The sequence below is a fragment of the Etheostoma cragini genome, chromosome 21 (genome assembly GCF_013103735.1).
Source record: "Etheostoma cragini isolate CJK2018 chromosome 21, CSU_Ecrag_1.0, whole genome shotgun sequence".
In the NCBI taxonomy this organism is placed as follows: Eukaryota; Metazoa; Chordata; class Actinopteri; order Perciformes; family Percidae; genus Etheostoma; species Etheostoma cragini.
This window is the reverse complement of record NC_048427.1, coordinates 15,058,549-15,082,064: the sequence shown is the minus strand read 5'-3', so window position 1 is coordinate 15,082,064 and position 23,516 is coordinate 15,058,549. Positions and strand designations below refer to the sequence as shown.

At 40.8% G+C, this 23,516-nt stretch overlaps 2 protein-coding genes across 4 annotated transcripts in view; one reads left to right on the top strand and one right to left on the bottom strand.

Annotated features, from left to right (window-relative positions):
* The window catches only part of mms19 (MMS19 homolog, cytosolic iron-sulfur assembly component), a 33,603-nt gene that overhangs the window by 7,735 nt on the left and 2,352 nt on the right, over window positions 1-23,516 (top strand). The window contains exons 13-32 of one of the 3 annotated variants that reach the window (XM_034859735.1): window positions 2,130-2,284; window positions 3,232-3,310; window positions 3,685-3,810; window positions 3,912-3,993; window positions 4,590-4,687; window positions 4,994-5,155; window positions 5,682-5,837; window positions 6,420-6,519; window positions 6,851-6,953; window positions 8,750-8,827; window positions 8,939-9,065; window positions 9,164-9,270; window positions 9,742-9,798; window positions 9,953-10,139; window positions 10,578-10,660; window positions 10,776-10,940; window positions 11,334-11,393; window positions 12,882-12,982; window positions 13,154-13,186; window positions 18,842-18,848. In XM_034859735.1, coding sequence (XP_034715626.1) covers window positions 2,130-2,284; window positions 3,232-3,310; window positions 3,685-3,810; window positions 3,912-3,993; window positions 4,590-4,687; window positions 4,994-5,155; window positions 5,682-5,837; window positions 6,420-6,519; window positions 6,851-6,953; window positions 8,750-8,827; window positions 8,939-9,065; window positions 9,164-9,270; window positions 9,742-9,798; window positions 9,953-10,139; window positions 10,578-10,660; window positions 10,776-10,940; window positions 11,334-11,393; window positions 12,882-12,982; window positions 13,154-13,184 — 2,057 coding nt within the window. In that variant the 3' untranslated portion in view covers window positions 13,185-13,186; window positions 18,842-18,848. Of the gene's footprint in view, window positions 1-2,129; window positions 2,285-3,231; window positions 3,311-3,684; window positions 3,811-3,911; window positions 3,994-4,589; window positions 4,688-4,993; window positions 5,156-5,681; window positions 5,838-6,419; window positions 6,520-6,850; window positions 6,954-8,749; window positions 8,828-8,938; window positions 9,066-9,163; window positions 9,271-9,741; window positions 9,799-9,952; window positions 10,140-10,577; window positions 10,661-10,775; window positions 10,941-11,333; window positions 11,394-12,881; window positions 12,983-13,153; window positions 13,810-18,841; window positions 18,849-23,516 lie in introns of those variants that run through there. The other 2 variants (XM_034859736.1, XM_034859734.1) reach the window with 2 other exon arrangements.
* Window positions 14,939-23,284, bottom strand: zdhhc16b (zinc finger DHHC-type palmitoyltransferase 16b). Its single transcript, XM_034859757.1, has 10 exons — window positions 22,984-23,284; window positions 20,132-20,423; window positions 19,400-19,594; window positions 18,981-19,069; window positions 18,873-18,901; window positions 18,590-18,723; window positions 17,584-17,669; window positions 17,370-17,493; window positions 17,131-17,201; window positions 14,939-16,544 (listed from the first exon to the last, which is right to left on the bottom strand). The coding sequence occupies exons 2-10, from the start codon at window positions 20,399-20,401 to the stop codon at window positions 16,442-16,444; spliced, it is 1,101 nt and encodes a 366-aa protein (XP_034715648.1). The 5' UTR covers window positions 20,402-20,423; window positions 22,984-23,284; the 3' UTR covers window positions 14,939-16,441.

Here is a 23,516-nt window from a genome sequence, read left to right as displayed (position 1 = left end):
TAGATAGATAGATAGATAGATAGATAGATAGATAGATAGATAGATATACACTACCGGTCAAAAGTTTGGGGTCACTCACAAATTTCCAGTGGACATTATAGACAGAATCCCAGCTGAGATCAGTTGCCTTGTTTTTTTTAACCAGGGCAGTAGTTTCCAGATTACATTATGTGCTTACATAATTGCAAAAGGGTTGTTTAATGTTTTCTTAGTTAGTTTTTTAAAATAATATCAGATTAGTAAACAAAATGTGCCTTTGGAACATTGGATGAATGGTTGCTGATAATGGTAAATGTAGATATTGCATTAAAGAACAGCCACCCACCCAGATCAGCTGGTTTCATGTCTATAATGGAGTGAAATGGAAATTTGTATGTGACCCCAAACTTTTGACCGGTAGTGTATATACAGCTCTGGAAAAAATTAAGAGACCACTCCTTTATTTGTCTTTAATCAGTATCTCTACATGTATGGCAGCCATTCCACTCCAGTGGCTGTTAAATTCCTACACAGGCACACCTCATTCAACTGAATGAGGTGCTGATTAAGTGATCACTTGAGCCAAATCCTATTTAACGAGGAAAAGTATAAAAGACAATGCTGTGGTCATCACTATCCTCTTGCAATAGGGCCTGCTGGATGGCAAAAACAGGGCTACTAGTACCACAAACGAATGGCAAACAGCAACTGGGCTGAAGTGCACAGCAAGGACTGTGCGAAACAGGCTCCTAGAAGCAGGGCTGAAGTTGTGCAAAGCCAGAAAAAAGCCCTTCATCAATGAGAAGCAAAGGCAAGCCAGGCTAAAGTTTGCCAAAAACCATAAGGATTGGACCCTAGAAGACTGGAGTAAGGTCATCTGCTCTGATGAGTCAAATTTTCAGCTTTGCCCAACACCTGGTCGTCTAATGGTTAGACGGAGACCTGGAGAGGCCTACAAGCCACAGTGTCTGGCCCCCACTTTTAAATTTGGTGGAGGATCAGTGATTATCTGGGGGTGCTGCAGTTAGGCTGCAATTGGGCAGATTTGTCTTTGTGAAGGACGAATAAATCAAGCATTGTTCAAGGTTACCCTGGAAGAAAACCTGATTCCCTCTGCTCTGACAACGTTCCCCAACTCTGAGGATTGGTTTTTCCAGCAGGACACGGTCCATGCCACACAGCCAGGTCAATCAAGGTGTGGATGGAGGACCACCAGATCAAGACCCTATCATGGCCAGGCCAATCTCCAGACCTGAACCCCATTGAAAACCTCTTGAATTTGATCAAGTGGAAGATGGATGGTCACAAGCATCCAATAAAGCTGAGCTGCTTGAATGTTTGTGCTAGGAGTGGCATAACATCACCCTACAGAAATGTGAAAGACTGGTGGAAAGCGTGCCAAGACGCATGAAAGCTGTAATTAAAAATCAAGGTTATTCCAACCAAGTATTGATTTCTGAACTCTTCCTAAGTTAAAATATTAGTGTTGTGTTGTTTAAGAATGAATGTGAACTTGTTTTCATAGCATTTTTTGAGGTCTGAGAACAATGCATCTTTTTTGTTATTTTGACAAGTTGTCATTTTCTTAAAATAAATAAATCTGAATAACAACATTTTTATTTGAAATTTAGAAGAAATGTTTTCAAAACATTTTTAGAGTAAAACCAACATGTTTGTTGTAATCAAACACATGCCTATAAGTAGTAAAATCAGAAAAACTGATAATAATGCAGTGGTCTTTAAATTTTTTCCAGAGCTGAATATATATATATATATATATATATATATATATATATATATATATATATATATATATATATATATATATATATATATATATATATATATATATATATATATATATATATATATATATATATATACACACTCACACACACACTGATATTGGTTGATTTTTAAAGGCCAGTCAATATTTTAGACTGAAATATGTTAAATTTATTGATTGATCTGCTTGTAATTTTTTTGCAGGGAAATCCTCTTCACTTTTTTTTTATTTCAGCTTTAATAAAACTCCCTAACAGCCGTAACATATCAGTAAACCTCTGTGAAACATGTTTTGGTGGAAGTGTTCATCATTCATGTCATTACATTTTTTTTTTTTTTTAACTGCACGTATGATGTCGTTCCAGACTGCAAACATCACCTGTCTGAACCGGACCTGAAGCTCGTGTGGCCCAGTGCCAAGCTTCTGCAGGCCGCCTGCAGCGCCTCCAACAGGGCCAGTTACATCATAACAGCCGCTGTTATGCCCTCTCTCATTGACCAGTACAACAGCAGAGCACAGGTACATAAGGAAACCATCAGATGTTTGTTTTGTTTAAAATTGGCATGGGGAGATTGGTGCTTATCTCGTAGTACTGTTGAAACATCTAGATCGTATTTTTGAGGTCATTCTCTTTTAGTGTCATTCGCATATTTAATAAATCTATATTGTCATGGACATTAAGGCCACCATTGCAAATAAGAACATGTTCTTAATGAATTGCCTGAATTAAATAGGTGCAAAAATAGGTTAAAAAAAAAAAAAATGGACTCTTAAGTCAGAATATCGACATCTGTGTGTTGATATCTGGGGATCCACCAAAACTGGTGTTGGTACTGCACTCATGAAACAACTCCGATACAACTGCATGTTATTCTAATTAGCATTACAATTTGCAGAAGGCCATGGTAACCTATTGTCAGCTTATAGCTTAAGCATGCTTGAAAAACTCAAAGCAAAACGGTCTAAAGTGGGGCTGACTCAAAACAACTGTAACACAGGGAGTCCCGGTCTGATACATGCAACAGTCTATAGCTAAACACACCGGTAGCCTGCAGCTTCACTTTTTCAGAAACCATGGCCACCGCCAGAGTCCGAGAAACAACAGAACTGGAAAATCCTCCCACTTCTCTGAAGTCACCCGTGTGGCTAAATTACGCATTCCTAGTGAGTTGCTATGTAAATAAACAAGGAATGTTATCCATGTGGGCACCGACGGGACTTTATGTTGCATTCAGGTACACCTCGTAAGGTTGTGATGCATTCAGTAAAATAATGCATGTTTTCAAAGTAAATGTTTAAAACTGTAATAGTATTAAGTACTTACTTCTGTACTTTCTTTTGGCAAATACCCAAATGTAAGTACTTATACTTGTACTTGGTCTGGAAAAAAAGTGGTATTAGTTCATCCCTAATGATATCAGTAACTTACTACACTGGAAAACACATCTTCTTTTTTCTTTGTGCAGTGTTCCCACAGGCGAACATTACTGGAAGTGGTGCAGCGATTTATCCTGTCAGTAACAATGTCCCGGTCTTCAGAAAATGGCAAGTGCTGTTTATTGCTCGCGTCTTACTTCAGGGCAATTTCATTCCAGAACACTTATGTGTGACATCCATTTGTAACAGTGGGGTCTTGTTCCACTTTAACAGCACGAAATAATGACGCAAATCTTACAAATAATACATTTGTTTCAGATTTTACTCTCTTGTGTACAATTTTAATGCCATTGCACCACAGAGTGTGGTTTTTGGGTTTTAAACACAGCATGAACAAGCTCTTCTTTCTTTTCTTTTCTTCAAATACTGTGACTATGTTTAGGTGCTTTTCATCCATAACCATGGAAACTGGAGACAGAATATGTTTTCAGATTTGAACTATTCTGTTTTTGTTTGTCTGTGTTTCGCCTTCTCCCCATTAGAAGAGAGTGTGTTTTTAGCCTTCCGTCCGTCTCTGTGCTGCATGGTGTTTTCTGCTCTGACAGAGACAAATGCCAGTCTGCAGATCACAGCCAACTCTGTGCTCACCTCGCTGGCGCAACAAAGAGGTGAGGTGCCGTGAAGTCTTTTACATTCACAGCCTGCAGCAGAGTCAGATTTATTCAGACATTTAGCACTGTTTCAAATTTTACAAATCTGTCTCTCTCAGGCCTGCTGTTGGACTCCGATATTGAGCTGGCTGTAGATCACCTAACCAGACTGGTGCTGACGGAGAACGACGCTGAAGTCAGGTGAGCTCGTGTTGAAAATACTTCCATTTGTCTCTCCTTACCTCTGTCATTGTTTGGATTCCTCTATTGCTACTTCTCCATTTAGCTCTTAAAAGCGCACAGTTGCTTTTACCTTAAAGCTGCTTACACATAATCCTCAAAACCGCGAGGTAGGGCGCAGAGCAATAAGGCACAGGAACGTTCTGCAATTGGTTGAGTCCTTAATGGTCAGCGGGAACTAAGTCAAAGTTGAATTAATTTGGAATATATATATATATATATATATATATATATATATATATAGTTCAAATGTACTTTATTGTAGTGCATTCATATTCAGTCTTATGTTATTTTGCTTTTTCCCCATTGCATTTCAATTTTTTACAGTTTTATATTATTTGATAACACAAAAAGAAAGGAAAAAAAAACATACACCAACAACATACAGAAAAAAAAGAATTCATTAATTTTAACTTTGAGAGCAGCGCTTGGCGCCACTGCTCTTCCCATTGGAAACCAATGGAACGGCCAGCGCAGAGCGGTTTTGCCCCCTATGATGTGTTGGAGGCTTAACACTCATACTGTGTCTGAGTCTTTGTCCGGTTTTGTGCCTGCAGTCTTGCTGTGGTGGAGTGTGCCGGAGCCTTAGCAGCCTTGCACCCTGCATCCTTTATCACTAAACTCATCCCAAGACTTAAGAAGGAGATGTTTTCTGGTAAGTGAAAAGCACACACTAAAAATATAAAATATATATATAGTAGAAGGGAGTATGTAAAAACTCCATACAGATACTAATAATTGTATTATACAATGCTTGAAAAAAATTATTATTATATATAAATATTATTTTCATTTTAAAGGAAAAATAAAAAATCTCTCAAAAAATTAACATCTACAAATTGACCTTAATGAATCACAAATGTTTAAACTAATAATTTGCGTAAGTTACCATTAATCATTCGGTCAGCAGACTGACAATTCATGAGTGTACCTCGCAAATCTTTAACCCTCCTCTGTTCAGAGCCCATGGATCATGACAACGAAAGAACAGTTTCTGAGCGGCATTCCCATCATGCAGTGCGCCAGCGGTGTTTGTCTGCTCTGGCTGCGGTGTCCACCCAACCCAGTGTTGTCCAGGAGAGCACACCTGTCATCTTGGAGGTCCTCAGCTCAGCACACACAGGTAATCTGTTTTCTGACTTCAGGCTAGGGTTTTGTCGATGTCAAGAGCCACCATTGTGATGCTGTGCCCCCCCACCCTGTCAGACACGAAGATGGGCCTGGGCCCTCCAACATTGACAGCTGGCACATCCAAGCAGAAATTCAAGTGTGTTGGTGTGCAAAGCAAACAACTGGAAACTTTATACATCGTCAGTCTTCTATTTCATTACTAAATTCACTTCTAAGACTTTTTAATGCGAGAAATCAACTTCACATCAGCGCTCGAATATAGGCCGTTTTACAAACATTGATGGCCAATTGCAAATTTAGATTTCAGAAGCTCCACAGTGTGATGTGACAGCTGGCTGGTGCCGGAGGGAGAGCAGCTTCTGGCAGAGAGATACCCGTCTGTCTTTCATCAGTTATTGCATAACTTGTGTTGTTGTTTGAAGTCACAGGAATTGTGTGACTTGTACAGGCTAAACAAATGAACAAGAAGCCAAAGAGAAGTTTCAGTTGAAAATCATTTCTTGTTTTGTCTTTTTCAGGTAGTGTTGGTTTCTCAGTTGTGGAGGTGGTGTTGGCGTGTCGCAGCCTCCAGAGAATAGCAGAGCAGGTTCAGGACACTGAGGAGACGGGACGATGCTTCCATGACATCATTATCCCGCGCCTGCTGTCTCTGGCACTCCAGGCAGCACTGCAGGGTGAGCAGTTCCTGAGCTGAAGTTCTGATAATGTCCTCTTTTAATGTTCCCCATCACCCACATTTCAGCCTCAGCAAATAACTTTTTAAAGGTCCTGTATTGTAAAAAGTGAGATTTCCGTATGTTTTTATGCCTCTGTGCCTGCGACAGCCATGGCTCGAGGCATTATATTTTTGGTTTTCTGTCTGTCAGTCCTTTCGTCCCAATCTTGTGAACGCTGGATCTCAGGACCCCCTAGAGCACGGGCCAGCAACCTTTTGGCATGTGTGCCACTATTGACACGCAGTAGCTTTTCCAATGGCACACTAACAATAAGTGCACAAGAGAGTTTTTTTTAAGTGTCCTCTCATCGGCAATCCAAATGATCTTTTTCACAGCCATTAATAAGAGCCCAGCCTGTTAACGGTAGTTAATACCCTCCTTCAGCACGCTTTGGAGGAGGGTCTGGCAAAGTGAGACTAATCCCCATTAACCCCCATGCTAAAGGCACAACTTTACAGAAGAGTTTTAATTAAAAAAATCTAAATGTCAAAGTTCGACAATGAATTATTTCAGCTCAAACTTACTATTGATGTTTTGTAGGCGATGGGTCACCTGGTCATTGTAGTCCTCTTGTGGAGGAGGCGGTCCTCTCTGCAATGGTCCCTGTCATCAGCACTTCCTGCTCCAGGCTACAGCCCACGTCAGTACAAACTCTCATTCCCTTTATCAACACATTAACTACTGAACTCCTGTCCTTTCTCTGCTATCTTAATGTGAAGAAATACTAAGCGCTGCCACACTTTGGCTTCCCAAGATATCAGCTAGACGCAAATGACTGTTCTTTGTCAGTTGTTCAATAGATTTAGGAATAATACGGTGTATCCTGGGGAAATGATGTTTCTAAATTTAAATCCGATTTTGGAGAGAAAAAAAAAGTTTCTGTCTGTTTCTCACCTTTTGGCAGTGTCTCAGACTTGTTTTTACAATGAGCATATTTTGTGAGGCTTCTGTGGTTTCTGTATTGTCGTCAGGTTGGCGGAACAGACGGCGTCGAGGGCTGTGTCTCTCTTCCTGCACGGTGATGTTTCCTTTTTGCCCGACAACTCGTTCCCTTCACACATCCAGCTGCTCAAGGTTTGTATGTACATGGATTTGTGAACACCAGTGGCTGCAGTAAAATGTTTATTAAAATATTCAAAATATCTTCTTATTTCCCTATCTTTATACACCACCACCATTATTTATCATTCCCTTACTGTGCATTTTATGATAAAAGATTTAAAAAAATACATCTTCTTCAATCTGTATTGTATACCTGAAAAAAATACCTATACCTTAATTTAAAAAAAATATGGCAAAATCCAACCTTTAAGGACACCCCATTTCTTTATGAATGAATAACGGATCATAAATAAATACATTTTCTTCCTTAAAACACAGGAGTCAGAAGGAAGTACACCCAATGTTAAATTCCCATAGAAGCAGGTATATTTGTATTATTAAAAGCCAGTTATTTCATGGATCCAGGATTCTATGTATCCTGATAAAGTTCCTTTGGTCTTTGGAATTAAAATAGCCGCCTAAAGTTGGTATGGGATGCTGTGGGGCATATTTCTAATAAGAAAAACATGCCTGCTTCTATAAGAATTTAACATAGGGGTGTGTATACTTTTTCCCCCTGTATCATAAGTGAGAAAATGTAGTTATTTAGTGTGTTTGTGTGTATGTATGTATATTTATACATAAATATATAAATTAGAGCTGGGCAGCGATTCAAATTTTGAATTGTGATTATTGCATAATTTCCCTGATTAATCGCAAAATGAAATAATGAATTCAAAAGTAGTGCATATAGTGTAATTTTTTTTTTAATGTTCCTCCATGTTAACAAAAGTGCCGTAACATTTGTTCTGCAAAAACTTACCAACATTTTGTTTATAAAGTAGCAGTTAAATAAAATATTTAGTGTACATCTCAATTTAAACAGTGTATTCATCATGTCCAGAGATGATTTCCATCTGGTTAGAACGTGTTGCATAAGCAACTCCTTCTTATGTCCACGTTGTTCTGGTGTTGCTCTAACTCTGCAGCCTTGCTGGACTGGGTTTAGAGCCCCACAACTTTTCTGCACTTCGCAGGACACTGTCTAACGTGCTGCTAAGCAGAGATACTGAGGGACACTGTCCAACGCGCTGTTAAGTAGAGACACTGTGACAGAATGCTTGAGACCATGTGCAAGGCAGGGGACATGATCAGAAGGCTCGTAGCAGCGATCATATTTCGTATCTATTCGTGCTATCTGTCCTAACTGCGGGGACTTTATTTGACACATTCCACTGCTGTGCAACTTCAATAAAGTGTCCCGCGCGTATATGTTGTAGCGTGGATGCTTTTGCAGTCCTCTCCTTTTCAAACAACTCTTGTATTCTTCTTGTGATGATGCGTGTTGAGCGAATCGCATACCCGTCGTCGTTGCGATTCTCAGACCGATGTCCTCTAATGGGCCTGCAGTCTGTAGCTGTCCACGTCGCTATGGCATTTGTTAACGTCTCTTTGTTTATCTAAACTTACCCACACGCTGCATCTAACCTGAAGCCTGCCGAAGCCCCGCCCACTGTGTGGGTTGTTGAATGATTTGCTGGTAGCAGCTAACTCGCAGTTAATTAATTAATGAGTCAACGTGAAAATAACGCGTTAACTTGTCCAGCCCTTTTATATATATTTATATTTATATATATATATATATATATATATATATATATATATATATATATATATATACACACACACACACACACACACACACACACACACACACACACACACACACAGCTCTAATTTAAGGGTTGGTTCTTTTTCAGAGAAGAAAGGACTTTTTGATTTCCCTGTGACCTGTAAAGTGTGTTTATTCAGACATGTCCTGTTTTCAGAAGCAGCGGGGTGACTCGTGGAGCCAGTCTCAGATGGTTTGCCTGCTTATGGGATGTGTGTGTTCGTTACCTCGCAGTGTGAGTCTCAACTTGAACACTTCAGCCTGCTTTTCTCAAGATCCTTAAAAGAAACTAAAGCTTTGCATCTGTTACTGAAGCTGCATTCTGAGGATTGTGCATGTCGTCCAGGTGGAGGTGCCTCAGATAGAGGAACTGCTGTCAGAGCTGGAGGAGATGAGCTGCACCTGCAGCCACCCGCTGTCATACACCTCGGCTGCAAAGTGCTTCGCTGGCCTGGTTAACAAGAGACCAAAGGGTCAGTTTGTGTCTTCACTTTACCGTTTGGGTTTTTTATTCCAAAACCTGAGAGCCTAATAACGGAACGTGTCTGTGGTGGTTTGGTTTCTTCTTCAGGTGATTCTCTTGACAGCCAAATCCAGAGCAGTGTGAAGAGAGTGTGTAGGGAGTTGGACTCTGCGTCTGCATCTGTACGCACTCAGGCCTTCACCTTCATGATCTGGGTAAGTTTTCAATACAGTATGTCTGCAGCTAATTGTTTGCATCCTTATATTCCTCTGCTAGAATCATTTTTTTATCAAATGTCAGAACCTTTGGTCAGGTAATTAGGACAATTTGCACAAAGGTTATTTTACTGCCGGCTGTTACTCAATAAATCAAGTTCAATGGTAACCAGACAGTTATGTTAGTTTAAGAATAAGCAGATGCAATTTCAGCAAAACCACGGAATGAGCTTCCAAAAGTAGTTGTGCGTTCCCGTTCAATTAATTTGTTTAAGAATAGGTTGGAGGCATTTTGCCTGTCAAAAGGTGTAATTTATGTAACTTATTTATAAATTGTTTTTTTAATTATGAAATAAATGTGTTTTATGAAAACTTGTTCTAATGTGACTCTCTGAAATTTATATCTGGAGTTTATATCCTGTACCAGACATTTTTTCACTACATTTTGATAAATATAGTTTTTGTCTCCAGGTTGCCAAGGCTCTGCTTCTCAGATACCACCCTCTGTTTACAATACTCACTGACAAGGTAAGAACAGGCACACACACATGCTTTCTTAAGTACAATTGGACCGATCTTTTACCCCAATTTTATTCTGTCCTTTTACACAACTATCATGTGCCAAGATGAACAGAAAAACTGGACTTTGATTTCAACTTTACTTCCACTGTGTGTTTTGAAGCTCTTCTCTCTGCTCGATGATGCTGATCTGGGTCCAATGGCAGCAGACGGCTTCACGCTGCTGATGAGCGACTCTGCCGACATCCTGAACCGCAGTTGCCATGCCGACATTCGCATCATGTACCGCCAGCGCTTCTTCAGCGAGAATTCAGACAAGTTGGTCCAGGGCTTCAACGCTGCGCCGCAAGGTACAGGGCAACAGCACTGCTGTGGAAATGGCTTATTTGAAATGAAAACTAAATTCAGTTAAAGCCACTTACGGGTATCATTTGAAAATTTCTTATAGCACAAGAGACACTGTAGCAAACCGAAATGCTGCTCTCCATTACATCCACAGACAAAATAAGTAGTAAGACCACATTGTTAAAAGCAGCTATGTGAGTGCATTTGAATACCAAGATGAATGAACATATGAAATGTCAATATAAAATATGAATATTAAGGTCGCATGCAGCCTTAGATCATTGCTCATGCTCAAAAACGCTAAACAACATTGAGGATGTTAAAAAGACAATATGTAAAATCTCCAAAAGAGACTAAATAAAGTCCAAATAAAGTGATTATTTTGGAAGTATCAGACTTCTTTTTGGTCTTATTAACTTCTCCCATCCCTGCCCCCTCTGCAGAGAAGAAGCCCAACTACCTGAAGGCTCTGTCTAACATCGTCAACACACTGCCCAAGCAGGTTCAAGTCACTGAACTGCCAAAGGTGAGTTCATTTTCAAATAGTACTAGAACGACTGGAACCAGTGGCCGTCTGCCACTTAATCCACAAACGGTGAAAATGGTGAGCATTAATTCAAAGAGTTTTTGTCCACGTTTAGCTCCTGTCTCTGCTATTGGAGGCCTTGTCGTGTCCCGACCAGGGCGTCCAGCTGTCCACCCTGTCTTGTCTGCAGCCCGTCATCATGGACCCGCCGCCAGTGCTTGTCCAACAGCTGGAGGCTTTGGTCAGCAGGTTGCTGGCCCTCACCTCCAGTCCAGACATGGTGAGTGAGACTTCCTACCTGAGAGGGCTTTCTGTACAGATCCTGTTATCAAATTTGGGAGCAGTATAAGGTAATACAGTTTTCATCAGTGGGTCAAAATATCCATACGCCAATATATTGTTATATTTCTTTGTGGGATACTAGAATGTTTTATATTCATAAAAAAAGACACTCTAAATGAACACATGAATGAGGAAACTTGAACATAAGTTACCTGGCCAAAGTGGAAGAGGTTTTAAACGGGATGGCAGACAGCAGTTTGAGGAAAATCGCAGATGCCCCAGCCATGTTTAAGTCCAATGTCTGGACCCATAGTTGCTCTATAGTTCTGTCATTTTATTTGACGGACTGATAAACTTATCCAATATTTGCTCTGTTGTTTGTTTCTCGCAGAACGTGAGGATTACTTCATTGCGGTGCATCCATGCCGTTTCCCGCTTCCCCGAACACGAGGTAAAACCAAAACGTTGCCCAAGTTTTAGATGTTTGAGAGCATCGTCAAGTTTTGTGTCAAGAATATGCTTTCTTAAATTTAGAGACCCTGCTTGCCCTACACTCAAGTAAAAATAAGTCATACACTTTTTTTTTTTTTTACAGAGCGGACCTGTTACATGTTAAAATGTTGCAGCCCTTAATTTCTCTCCACTTCCATCCCACAAATGTGGATTTTCAATGAACCCAGGGGTTTTGTTTATACAGTGGTGCTCATAAGTGTGTTAACCCATGCTAAAGTTGACCAAAAGTATAGTAAAGAATAAAAAAAAAAATCATCTTTTGGAAATTGATTTTAATGCCTAAATTTTAAAAAAAAAAAGAGGGAAAATCCAACCTTTTAGGACACCAACTTTCTTTGTAAATGAATAATGTCGTAAAAATTGTAAACCCATAAATGTTCTACCTTAAAATACAGGGAACTTAAGTACACCCCTATGTTAAGTTTAGCGATAAGCCGAGTAATCGGCTGAAACGAGTATCCGGTACGGATAAAGCACTTTTGCCGAGTACAAGTATTATACGAGTCAATATCTGTACTCGGATTGAATAAAACTCTCAGCTGACCGTGCAGCGTTCTGTCATAGTCACAGCGCCCCCCCCCCCCCCCCCCCCCACACACACACACACACACACACACGCTCGGCTCATTCACACAGAACACGGAGAACAGCGTTCATTACATTTTACTTCATAATTGCAACCGCATGTGTTGTATTCATTGTTGCAAAACGTTCTGTATATAGTTTGTTTGATACCATGATAATACCATTGATCTGAAGCTCGATGATGTCATGTAAATAGTTTTCTAATCAGCAATAAATATAACAATTTCTGATCAACTCATATCAATTGCATGCTTAAATAACATACTGGTTAAAGCCCCGCCCATTTCAAGACATCCCGACCCACTTCCGGGTTAAATCATGTCCACTTCCGGTTTAGGCCCCGCCCAGTCTGAGTACAGATATGGATACAGATAATTCATGCGGTAAACAGATACAGATAATGCTGTACTCGCTCATCCCTAGTTAAGTTCCCATAGAGGCAGGCGGATCTTTATTATTAAAGGCCAGTTATTTCATGGATCCATGATACAATGCATCCAGATAAAGCTCCCTTGGCTTTTGGAATTAAAATAGCCCCCCATCATCATGGATGTAAACTTCTAAGCACAACTGTATAGTAGTATATAGTAACATGTTAACTATCTGGCCTGAAGAAGAACCTCCACTGTGTAGATTTGTATGATCAGTTTAAAGCTGGACACGTTATGATGTCAATAAGAATATCGTAAAATGTGGCTGCAATAAAGAATAGTGCTTTTTAACACTGCAGAGCTGACCAATTTGTTTAAATTATTACTGGGTTACTATTATTATGGATACTGGAAGAGAATCTTCACCAGATATTTTAAGTTTTACTGATGAACATTGCTTACTGTCTCAGGTCTTGCCTTTTCGGGCCCGAGTTCTGCGAGCTCTGGCCCGGCCCCTGGACGACAGGAAGAGGCTGGTGAGGAGCGAGGCGGTTAAGGCAAGAGGACAGTGGTAAGAATAATTGGCGGATATTTAAAGCCTGCAACACATTAGTATCACAACAAGTGTGACACACATCCTGCTCATTCTCTGGAATGTGGCACCTCGGTGCACGCTCATGGAAGGCTTGTATCATGTGGACGCGCCACATATAGTTATAGTTGGTTCTTATTTTCCTCACAGGTTCCTGTTAGGAAGTCCTGGGGGAAGTTGAAAGTTTCCCATCCCCCCTAAACTTGGAAGAATGCAAAGGAAAGTCTAACTCCAGCACCAGGTACCAAGGATCCCAGGCTGCACAAGCCACACAACAGCTCTCTCTCCTCGCTTAGACTCTTCAGTGGATCCCACTTTTCTTTGGATCTTCCAGCATCCCTCTATCCTCCCTTCTCTCATCTTTTCAACCAGAATCCCTCCATCCTTCATCTTCTCTCCATTTTTACTCACGTTTTTGTTGTAGCTGTCTGTATCTTCATCAACGCACAAGAGTATGTGGCCTGACTGTGGAGCATTAGCCAACGTAAATGACCAGTTTGTTTAGTATGCCACACAGCTCATGTACGTCCTCCTACATCTGAGTGAGTGGATTAGTTTTGGTTGTTCATAATTTGACAAATGCAACACAAAGAGCATTGTAAAAACCAAGGCCAATGGGCATCATTTGAGTCTTTTAGGTTTCGTACTAGCTTCAGATCAACAGCTGAAATAACTCCTCCAGAAATCTTTTGGAGGTTACTTGTTTTGTGTGGTTACTGGATAAATAACTAAGTTATTATCTGCTGATTTTCTGTCAATGAACTAACCAAATAATTAAGAAATGGATTCATATTTTGCAAGATTTATTTTTTTTTCTCTAATCTGGTTTGAAGCTAGTAAGAAAGTTGAGTTCTCAAATTCAAAATGGCTCTTTTTGAATGCTTTTGTATGCGTCAACTCCTATACGCAGCGAGAAATCAAACCACGTTCATACACTCATGTAGTGCTCATGGGCTGTGGGTGACGAATGATCTCATGATCTCAACAGTGCAACATTTTCTTTTCTTTTCTTTTTAAATCTTTGACCATTTTCAGAATGTTGCCAAAAGAAATCAGCACTGAACCCAGCAGGCACTGATAGCCTTTTTTCTTCTGTCATCTGGATGAATGTATAAGTGCGCAGTAATGTCACAACGACTGGTGTGTTTGATTTTGTGTCACTGTGGTGAGCCGGGGGTGGGGGGGGTGTAGAGACCGGGGAGAAATGTGGATGTTCCATTTGTCCGCCGGTTGCTTACAGGGTGACTTGAATCAATGTTTAAATCCGCCACTGACATGAGTTACATTTTAAGATTCATTTTACATAATTAAATGCCTATGTTGATGTTAATGTACGTTATATTAAGATTGTAAGTTATGTCAACAATATGTCAATACGCCTCTCAATATTTGAACAAATATAGATGCTATATCATCATGATCATCATCGTTATTGCCAAATCATCGCAGTAAGGTTGGCAGACTTTGGACCTCACATCAACTTATGCCAAGGAAATAGACAGTATTTAAAAAGTCTAATTTAAAATGTCATTAAAACCTTTGTAATTATACAAAACACATTTGATGTCATTTTCTTTTATATCCAAAAGTGAAAATCTTTAACATTTCAGTCCCGGGTGATTTTGTGAACCCTTGGTAGCAATCACAAATTTGGTTTGATACTACAGGTCCCAGAAAACTGGGGGCAGAAACAAACTATTGGCGCTCTAATAAATGAGTTTGACCTTTTCCCATAATTCTGAGTGGCCGTGATCGGGTTTCCTGCTGCACACGGCACGACAAAGGGAGAGTTGGTTACCCGGCTGAGAAGGTGCCAGTGTGCCGCCTGCAGTTCTTCATCTACCAGCTCACTGTGGCTTCTCTGTGGCAATAGTGACTTAACATAGGACTTATTTAAATTAAAATCTTCAAAATGAAAAGCCTTTAAACAAGAACTATCAAACAGGTGTTTTATTGAAAAAAGACATCTTAAATCAAATTGGAGCACAGCTCCCATTGGGTACACGTCGTAGCTATGGCAACTACAGATCCAACCCATCCATCAGTAAGCTGATGATGTTGGGCTGAGAAATCTGAAAAGGGAATTACATTACACATGGCTAAATACCCAAACAAGGCACACAATTTATTTATGCGTGTCAGACAGAAATATTAAACATGATCATGTGAGTGTTGCACAAGTATATATTTCCTTGATCACACCTGGCAAGTAAACAGAAGAATCAAATCAGAAGCTTAAAGACAGCCTGGTTTCTTAATCTCGCTCCCAAAAACACAGTGAAATCATTGTAGGTGTAAACATGCAAAGGTAGTAAACCTTGAAACACACTCATAACATTTAACAACCGTACGGCTTTAACATTTAAAATAGGTTTTCATCTCAAAACTTGCCTCCCATTAAGAAAGACTTTCATTTGTCCTTAGCCGATCACACACACACACACGCGCACGCTGGGGACGACGGATACAATGAAAACTGTGAGTTCTTGAATAATCGACAGTCTCAGCTCTAATCTCTGACTTAACATGGAGTCACGGACCAATGGTGTCAATTTTTAATGGTGCTATATTTTGCATTTTATCAATGAACCATGAGCACATTTATCATTAGACTCACAGGAAGTAGACTGCGTAACAGCCCGCCCTATCAGATGAAATTCTCATCCCTTCCCTTTATGTGCGTGTTTTCATTTTCAAAATCCCCATCACTACATGAAACTACAACCCCTGAGTTAGCGACCTAGCTCATATTTTGAGAGGCGTTCGTCACTCAGCCCGTTTGTTTCCAGGTTAGCACTCCACCAATCAGATTGCTCATTGAGTCCAACAGCCCGCCTTCCGACCCAGCAAGTCAGGTCAACCAAAATGAAGGCCGACGGCCCTCCTACAGACGACGGCACGGAACACACCAAAAAGACTCGAGTCACCCACCTCACCAGGCTGTCCAACAGCCGCTTACAGGGTTGGTGATTTAGGGCCTTAAAGAGGATGTGGTGGTGCAAGACTTTCCGTGCAAGACTTTCCGTCCAAGAGAAGCACAAAGTCTTTGTTGTCTTTACAAATGGGTTGGAGAAAAGTGTGGGCTTTACTACAAAGCTGGCCAGCAGCACCATTAACAAATCTACCAGCGCTGCAGTCGCAGGCTGACGTGGGCTGGTGGCAAGGTCTACAATTAGACCTACTGTGCAAGGATGACTGGTGACAGCTGGGAAATGATAACGGCTCCTAAGATGATGAATCACTAGCGGTTATTTCCATGTCTTGCTTCTAGCAGTGCAAATACCAACACAGCGAAAACCTTGTGTGTATTTGTGTAACTGCACAGTTTCTTTTTCCATGTCAGTGCGTTGTAGCAGCAGGAGCTTCTCTTCTTCATCCCAAGCTGGTCACAACAGGGTGACACATTTTTCATGTGGGTTAGAGAAAAAAGGCTGAGCATCAGATGGCCATTGGGTCTCTTCTGGTGAAGGTGCAGTCCCACATGATGCCGTCACCATTGGGAAGATGGCTGGAGGGCAGGAGGACCCGCGTGAACCAGTGACTGGGATACACAAGAACAAATTACCTGAATTAATTCCATTTAAAGCAACAGTAAATTTACCATCGTGAAAAATTCATTCAAAAACAGTCGTGATTTGTTCCTACCGTTTTAACAATCACGGCTGGTTTGGTTAGAATAAACCGATAAAATCATTACATAGGTACAATACACTGGCTCCATACAAGCTGAAAGTATTGTTTATGTAAATGAAGCCTGGTGAGTTTGGTTATGGCTAATGTTTGGGCAGTTTCTGGTTAAACAAAAAGAATCTTACTCTCTTGGTCTATTCTTTTTTCTTCTTAATAGTCTATAGTTCCATTTCTGGGATTGCTCTGCCCATGACGATTGTGATTGGTTTAAAGAAATGCCAATAAAATAGGGCCTTTTTTCTTCCATCCCGCAATGGGAGACTAGACCCTAAAAAACAATGTTAGTAACTATCTACATTCTGTAATTACATCTCTAAATAGCAGCAGCTGTATTACTGCACTTTTTTCATCATTGTTGCCGAATCAACCAATATTAATATGTAAATACAGTATACTGTGTATCGATATCATTTCACAGGCACCATAACTGAACTCACCTCCTTTTCTCCACGCCCAACAGTAACTTCCAGTTGTTTATCGTGCCATGGTGATATGGATTTTTGAACACCTGCATTAGAACAGAAGAAACATGATCGGCCGTTCCTGTGCCACTTTTATTTCCATACTTAATCCTTGCAGTTATTCAACCTTTTATATTTTAGATAAAAGGTTAAAATCAACAATTGTATACGCTCCAACGGTGGTCCAATACCGATTTGTATGGGAGTGTATGTACCTTGCCCTTCTCCCGGAGTCTTTTGATCTCCTTCTTGTTGATGTGGCGCTCCACACTGCTCTCTCCTCTGCTGATGAGGATGATGTGCCACAGGGTGAGTCCTCCGAGAGCGACAGCCACCGAGCTGCAGGGAGGACATATTACAACCTCCGCTTTCTGCTGGATGCTATCAACCTTTATCTGATTGAACATAACATGCTGGGGTGTTCATTACCTGGTCAGCACCCAGAGGAAGATGATACACTTGTAAGCAGTGGTCTCTTGGACAGCATCAGGCGGAGGAGGGGTCTGATAGTATCTCTGAAGGACACAGGAAACAGAAAGCCCTTATTATTCATACTGACGCCAAATATGGAGTTGATTTCATTTCAGATTTGATCAGAGGATGTTTCAGCTCACTGCTGTCTGAGGTCGTTTTGGCTCAAGATGAAAAGGCTGCTTACAAGTACGTTTACATGTCCAACATGCTAGCTGCTTTTCCTGGTTAAGTGATCTTTGGATGTCAAGGACTTTCAAACTAATTGGTATTCAAAGCTTAGAGTTGTTTGTTTACCAGCTGGTGCACAAGCACCTTTGATACAAGACCCGTCCTGGTCAGAGGTGAATGTGAGAGCGCTAACCAAAGATCCTTTTCATGTCTCCTGTTTCGCTCTTCATTTGCCATCTGAGCTTGTCCTATGCAGTCATGCCTCCGTCCGGCAGGTGTCAACCTAATAAAGATTTCTTCATAGCTCCTCATTAAAACTGGGCACAGCCTCTACTCGTGCCAGTGGCAGCAACAAACTAATATAACAGCTGGGTAGTAGTCTAGAGCAGCCGGTTCTCCAACTTTTTTGTTCAATTATGTAACCCTTTTGAAATATTTTTCAGCCAAGTACCTCTGACAGCACAGAACCTTTCGGGTAAAAAAAAAAAGTCATATAAAGACATCACATCGCTGCACTATCAGTGTATGATTCGTTTCATGTTTAGAATCACTAAATTCAGTCATTTATAAAGTATAATCAATTTTCGGATTTATATATGACTGATCTTTTTTTTTTTATTCTCTTTGGTTTTTTTTAATCTTCCGTACCCCTTGCAGCACCCCAAAGTAACCCTAGGGATACACACCCCTTTTTTGAGGTCTAGAGGTTAAAGAAAAACTCCACCCACAGGTACCGGTGGTCATTTTTAATTATAGAGGGGATGGTGCAGCATGAGAATTCTTCCGACCTTACCTCTATAGCACTGTAGGCCTCCAGAAAGAGTTTCTGGCTGCTGCTGCTGCAGTAGATGCAGCCCATGGTCATGTAGAGGCAGAAGGATAAGAAGTAGCGGTGGTTGAAATGGCCCACACAGTTGTTCAACCAGGCTGGAAGCATGTTCAGTTCAATGTGTACAAAGTGGGATATTTAAAAACAATAACTAAACATGAAGCATTTATTAAAAAAAAAAAAAGGACATTGGCTTTTCATGCATTCGCTTTTAAGCTGTTCTGTGTGTTGCTTGGTTGAAGGATACGACAGTGGTGGTCCATCTTCAACACACACCTGTAATAAAGCAGAAACAGTTCAAATTAAATTAAAAAGACAAAATTGACAAACTCTGAACTTAATTTGACTATCTTACGTGTTGCAGATGCTGCAGTGGTGCGTCCTGTGCGGCTTTGGAGTGATGCATTTCTTACACATGGACACTGAGGGAATGTGAACTATGTCCTTAAAGACAAAATTAGGATGATGTATTATTGTCTAATGGTAACAACATAAGTCAATCTAACAAAGAAGCAGAGACAGCAGGGATACACGCTAATAATTAAGTCCTGGCCAACAAGCCCCTAAATTTGTCCATCTAACAAAAGGAGTAGACAGACATTTTATCTATAATGGTACAAAAGCACAAGCAAAGAATCTTTCTTTGCAAAAATCCTGATGGCTTTGAGGAAACGTTTTACCCTGTGGTACTCCAACGTGCCACAGAAGGCACCATGTAAACAATGTTTTGCACTCCTGTAGCTGAGATGTGTCAGCCTCTGAGGACATTGGTACCTTGGGAGGTTGTCCGGGGGAGGTTGTGGTGGCCTTGTAGTAATGGAAGACCACCATAAGAAGAAGCCAGTGGCCACAGCAGAGGTGCCAGACCACCCAGGGCAAAGGGTAGGTTCTGAGGATTGTGGGTAGGACAAACACATAGACGATGACTACAACCGAGGTGGTCAGCAGTATGACTAGACAGACAAACACCTGAAAGAGGAAGAGAGAGGACATGAGAGGGTGAGGAACATAGTTTTGGGCTCGGGCTGTGCGATCAGAAAAAAAAAAGTGATTGAGAACAATTATTGTGCACAAACGATAGGGGATCACCAGAGCCTGGGCCTCACGATATCATCACGACCCTTATGTCATCATACAATATTATTGCGAGTTTAAACATATTGCAATATTCTGCGATATATTGCTATGTATTGCCTTTTTCCCCAATTTCAGTTTATGTCTCCAAAGGCAAACTTTATCAACATCTGTTTTATCTGAAAAGATACATTCCTCTTTTTTGTTCACTTCACTTTTATTGCTGCAAAATGGGATTGTCGAGCAGACAAACTGACCTAAACATATGTGTAACAATACAGTACTGCCATGGAAAATATCGCAATACTATGCTGTATCAATCCCCCCCCCCCCCCCCCCCCCCCCCCCCCCCCCCCCCCCCCCCCACCTATTAACTTTTAGAGAGTGTAGGAAGAAATAAAAGCACCCAGATTAGAAATCCCAACTGCTCACCACTCCGAACCAGCGGGTGACGTTGTCCACGATCCAGTAGACGGGTTCAAACGCGCAGTCCAGCAGCGTGTCGGCGTTGCTGAGGCTGTTGAAGTACAGTGACCTGAGCAACAGCTTGCTGTAGCTCCACAGATCCAGAAACCTGCCGCTGAGCCACGGCTTGAATCCCCAGCCTCGGCCTCTTTTCTGCGGGCGGCACAGCCGGCACCAGCACAACGCTAGTCTCATGGCCCGGGAGAGCTGCCACCTCCAGCTGCTGCTCAGGCGCATGCCACCGCCTCTCCTACGCACTCTGCCATCCAGACACACACACATACACAGAAACACACACCATCCGTTACAAACGCAGGCCGCATAAAAAAAGAGCTCGTCGTAGTGCAGCCTGATTGCTGCGGAGTTTTCCATCGTCGTCTCTGCCTCCTTCTGGAGAAGTACGTTGTGAGAGCTCCTAGTACATTTCAAAAAGTTAAACGGCCAAGAAACAAGAGCACTAGTCCCGTTCTGTGACAGCATCCTCCGCGTAAAACACGTCGGTCCAAGAAAACAAGGACGGGGCTAATGAGCTACGCCCAACCATCAGCCCCTATAAATGAACTTCTCTTGTTAATAATTCACAGCAAATCCACAGCTCCAGGCCAAAAAGCTCTTAGAAATGTGCAGGGGAGATGCAGAGTGGTAACCCTGGAAGAGGGAAAAGTGACGAGTTGATTATCTTAAGAAGGAAATAAAGTAGCTACCTGATCCAGGGCATCATTTCATGAAAGAAAGGATTGGTTACACAGGTAAGGCTTGTTCAGCTTCTCCAAAATAGTATGGCATTAATAATGAGAGATGCTACCCAGGGACCTTTGGTGGAGCGTAACATTAAGGCCCGTCAACAACCTGTCCTTGTTCCGCTGCTTCCTAACTATCAAGAGGTGACCGCTGCAAACACATGGAAAAGCCTGTAAGTGCAATAAGTGATGTAGCATAAAAACACACATGATTTTGTCATGATTTGTTTTCCATTCTATTTTGTTTTTTTAAAGGTGCTACATCCAACATTAATAAATCATGATAACCACATTACTTTTCCAGTGTAATTATGCAAATGTAGAGTAGCCCATTTCATGATGGAAATATGGAGAAAAAAGTTAGCACAAAAATCTTTCATGTTTAGGTTTATTTTTATTTTTTATTAATCTGCAGGTTGTTTTCTTGATTCATTCGTGATATGATCATTTTGTCTAAAAAATATGGCAAAATATCCAAAAAATGTGCAACAGCATCCACCAAGAGGGCAAGTTGACTTATTCAAAATGCTTGTTTTGTCTGACAGACAGTCCAAAAATTTGAAATATGCAGCGACACCTCTGCTTGTTGCACAGACGTTCATTGTTGGCCGACCAAATAGGACCTTCATAATTAATTAGTGTGTTATGTACCCGGCAGTGACAGATGGATCATGAGAGAGTGGCACTATGCCACTCTCTCTCATGGGCACGCAGCTAGGCACCACAGTCTCTATGGCAACCCGCTGCCCTAGCTCTGGCCTTTGTAGAAAAGACAATCACTGCCAGTGTGTCTCCCATAGGTGTCTCCTTTACTTAGTCCTCTACCTCTGTGATGTGTCAATCGAAGTCAAAAAGGAGGACGAAGCCCATTTCAGACAGGTTTATAGTGTCAACAAGCTCCTGGTTCAATATGATAATAATATAATAGGGCAATATTTTGATGAGAAAAGCCTGCAGATGCATTTTACCTGTGAGGATTTTTAAATCATGCAAAACATGTGTGACATCAAATCTGCTGATCAATAGCATTTCTTTTTTTTAAATAATTAAGTAAAAAAATGTGGCAAAGAATTAATGAAGAAATGCAATACAACGCAAACAGAGACTATTAAGATTCATATTATAGGGTTATGGTTATTAGACAATTGATTAGAGCTGAAATAAATAGCTGGTTATTTGACAAATCCATCAAAAATAGCAGACAATATCCCCACATGTCCAATATGATGATTTGTCTGCCTTTTCTCTGCTTTACTTCATTGTCAATTTAATGTGTTTGGGTTTTGGACTGCTGATGAGACCGAACAAGACATCAGAGGACGTCACTTTGAGCTTTGGGAAGTTTAATGGCCATTTCCCAATATTTTCTGACACAGACTAAGTTAATAACTGTGGAATACAGGAAATGATCTGCAGGTTAATTGATAATGAAATTATTGTTTCTTCCAACCCTAATATTATGAATTTATTATTTTAAAGTAGTTTATTTTCAGTCTAAAAGGTCACATTACAGAAGTGTCTCTCTGAGTGAAATAACTACAACGTTCCACCATTTGGAAATCATTTTGGCACTTATTATTTTATTATCTCCTCCACCCCTGTAGTTTAGATTATAGACTGTGTCAAAGCACCAGCAGTCACACACAGAACATCGTTGTGCTATGATATTAAATTGTATAATGTATTGTTTTTGGTTGTCAGTATCTGTTATTATCATGTAACATTAGCTCTATGAACAGCACAGAGAATATCACATCTGTCAAAATGGGGCGGAAGAATTGAATATACCGACTGAGATAACGCTAAAATAATTTGAAAAAAATCCACTTTGAGATAGTTGCCAGTGACCGACTGAATACTAATATCCAGTTTTAAAACTAGCTAAATATGTAGCGTTAGCTAACGTAAGCGTGTTGTCAGTCAACCATTAACGCTAGCTAGAACAGCATTCCGCCAAGTAGCTAACATTAGCTAACTGCTAGCTGCCCCCAGTTACCTTCACCGGCCAACGGTTAAGAGTCATTTTTAATGAATACAGGAATGTTATACTAACTCGGAAGAAACTTGACATTGCTGTACCTGGTCAGGTGAAGTGGGCGGACACGCTTGCAGGTCAGGTCATAGTCAGGCTAAACTGTTAGCCATCACCTCAGATTGGAGCAGCAGACCCACAGCAAGAGCGGCGATGCTCACAAAGATTGTCTATTGAACAGAAGTTTCGGTAGCAAGACGACACGTCTGTCCTTCTAACCAGTCACTAGATAAACGTTTTTTTCATTGTGGGTTAAAGTAGTTAGCAGTGGAATGTCAACTACAGTTCCACCAAGGGTAAATAAGTGTGGTGGATTGGCTCCAAGTAGCCTGTTGTACAAAGGAAAGTTCCTCTAAAATGGTTAAATGCCCGAGAAAATAACTAAAGTGGGACCTCGTCTTCTTTGGTGCAGCTCGTTTGAGACAGCGCAATGTGTCCTGGGAAATGAAGTCGTATTTTGTTGTATCATTTATTTAAAACGTACCTCAATTCACACTGTCGTTGTTACGAGTGGTAAGATAACATCCGCTTATGCATTCACAGTATTAGTCTTCACAATGACAACAACACATATCTAAAA